The sequence below is a fragment of the Austrofundulus limnaeus genome, unplaced genomic scaffold (assembly GCF_001266775.1).
Source record: "Austrofundulus limnaeus strain Quisiro unplaced genomic scaffold, Austrofundulus_limnaeus-1.0 Scaffold1015, whole genome shotgun sequence".
Classification (NCBI taxonomy): Eukaryota; Metazoa; Chordata; class Actinopteri; order Cyprinodontiformes; family Rivulidae; genus Austrofundulus; species Austrofundulus limnaeus.
The window spans coordinates 98,825-100,925 of NW_013953417.1; the positions used below are offsets into that span (position 1 = coordinate 98,825).

The following is a 2,101-nucleotide window of genomic DNA, read 5'->3' on the forward strand; positions in this document are numbered from 1 at the left end:
AGACAAGTCCCTACTTGGGAGCGGCTACGTATGCTGTGTTTTTGGGAAATTGTAGTCGGTGATTTTCAGCCGTTCGGATGTTATCATCCATTAAATGGACGTTATCAGTGGTTATCAGTCCCATAGAATGGCTTCAGACTGTTTACCTACTACGCTGGAAGGCAACAGTCTGCTGGACTCCAGTCTACTTTAACCTAGCCACGGTCATTTTCTCTAAAACTAACCTTAGTGTCTTTATGCCTCAGATTAACCAGCTGACAGTCTGAAGCCATTCTATGGGACTGATAACCACTGATAACGTCCATTTAATGGATGATAACATCCGAAGCAGGTGCGATTTTCCTACTTTCTTTTACTACTTCACTGATATTACTACTACTTCTACTTCCTGTTATCTTCTTCATCATCGTCTTTTTCACCAGTAGAAACAGCCGGTTGTTGATCACGTGACTCCTGTGATGTGAAAAAAGTGTTTCCATTGCAGTTTTGCGAAAAACACCAATTTCGATACGACTGAAAAACCACCTCATCCTAGCGCAAAAACATTTTGTCGAAAAACGTAAATTTTCTTTAAAAATTGACGTGTTTCCATTGAGCAAATTTATTTTCGAAATTCTTATTTGCACATTTTCATGGTGAATGGAAACACAGCTAGAGTGTCAGCCACATGGACAGAAACTGGAAGTTGGTTCCACAAGAGAGGAGCTTGATACACCGTTAAGTAGGGATGGGGACGATCCGATCCAGTATCGGTATCAGTCTCCAGTTCAGACATTATTAACAGATTGGATCTTTCTGATTCCATGTGTGAAGATTTCCAATCCATGAGCCGTGTCTGTGCTATAATAAAGTCTGCTGCAGTGACTCCAGAAGTGATTCCTGACTGTCTGCAAACTGTGGAATGGATTTTCACATTTGTATTGTTTAAAGAGTATTATTTAATGTTTTTCAATAAAATAAGATTGGAACATTGAAGGTGTATTATGAGCCTGTAGTCAGCAGGTCAAACATTTTAAAGATCATTCCTGAGGTTTGATGGAAACTATAACTTTATAATTTCTCCACAGCAGATGATGTTAAAAGTCTGACTGAAAGGAGGTAGACAACATTTATTTCTCCATATGATGCTGGACATTTAAATTAATTTTGACAGCTTTACAAAATGTTAACTTTATTTTTGACTCCATCAGAAAGTTGATGTTTCATTGATTTTGCGTTGCAGCGTCAGGAGCAGGCGTCTGAGGAGAACGCCACCCCAATCACAGGCCCCCACCTGACGCTGTCCTACGAGGACAGCCAGATCCTGGAGGACGCAGCGGGGCTCATCATCCACCACATGAAGAGGCAGACCAGCATCCACAAGGAGGACAAGTACAAGATCAAACAGATCATTCACCACTTCATCCCAGACATCCTCTTCTCACAGCGTGGTGAGCTGTCGGACGTGGAGGAAGAGGAGGAGGAGGAGGAGGAGGAGGAAGACATGGAGCTGGAGGAGGGGGCACCAAAGAAGCACAATGGGGTCTCAGTTAGCGGGTCAGCTTCTAAGTCCAAGTTGCTGTACAGCAGCATGGCAGCGCAGAAGCTTCGTGTGTGTGAGGACGCCTACAACCTGTTCCTGGTCAACAACAACTGGTACATCTTCCTGCGGCTGCACCAGACGCTGTGCTCGCGGCTGCTGCGGCTCTACGAGCAGGCGGAGCGGCAGATCGAGGAGGACGTCCAGGAGCGGGACTGGGAGAAGGAGGTCCTGGGCCTTAAGAAAGACAAGAACGACAATCCGGCCATTCAGCTCCGACTCAAGGAGCCCAGTGAGTGAAAACCAGCTCTGGTTTTTCCTTTTAGAAAAGATACTGAAACTTTTAAAACCCTGTAGTTCAGGGCTTCTTAACCTTTTTGACCATTTATTTAACATAAAGTGACACGAGGCCCAGTCAGACATTACCAATGTATGGATCAAAATGATAATTATTATAAATCTGGGTTTAATTTTTATTGTATTTACATCATAACTTAATTAAATACTCTTACAAGTAAGTGTATTTTAAATACACTTAAAAGTAAAACTCCTGTCAAATAATCACAAAACGTGATGTTATGA

The 2,101-nt window shown here is 42.8% G+C and overlaps 1 protein-coding gene across 3 annotated transcripts in view; it reads left to right on the forward strand.

The window, feature by feature from the left end:
- sin3aa (SIN3 transcription regulator family member Aa) overlaps window positions 1–2,101 on the forward strand; it is a gene marked incomplete at its 5' end in the record, with an annotated part of 38,700 nt that overhangs the window by 24,034 nt on the left and 12,565 nt on the right. For all 3 annotated transcript variants that reach the window (XR_001312279.1, XM_014030202.1, XM_014030203.1), the window contains 1 exon segment: window positions 1,223–1,811. Coding sequence is in view for 2 of the 3 variants with exons in the window: in XM_014030202.1 (XP_013885656.1) it covers window positions 1,223–1,811 (589 nt within the window).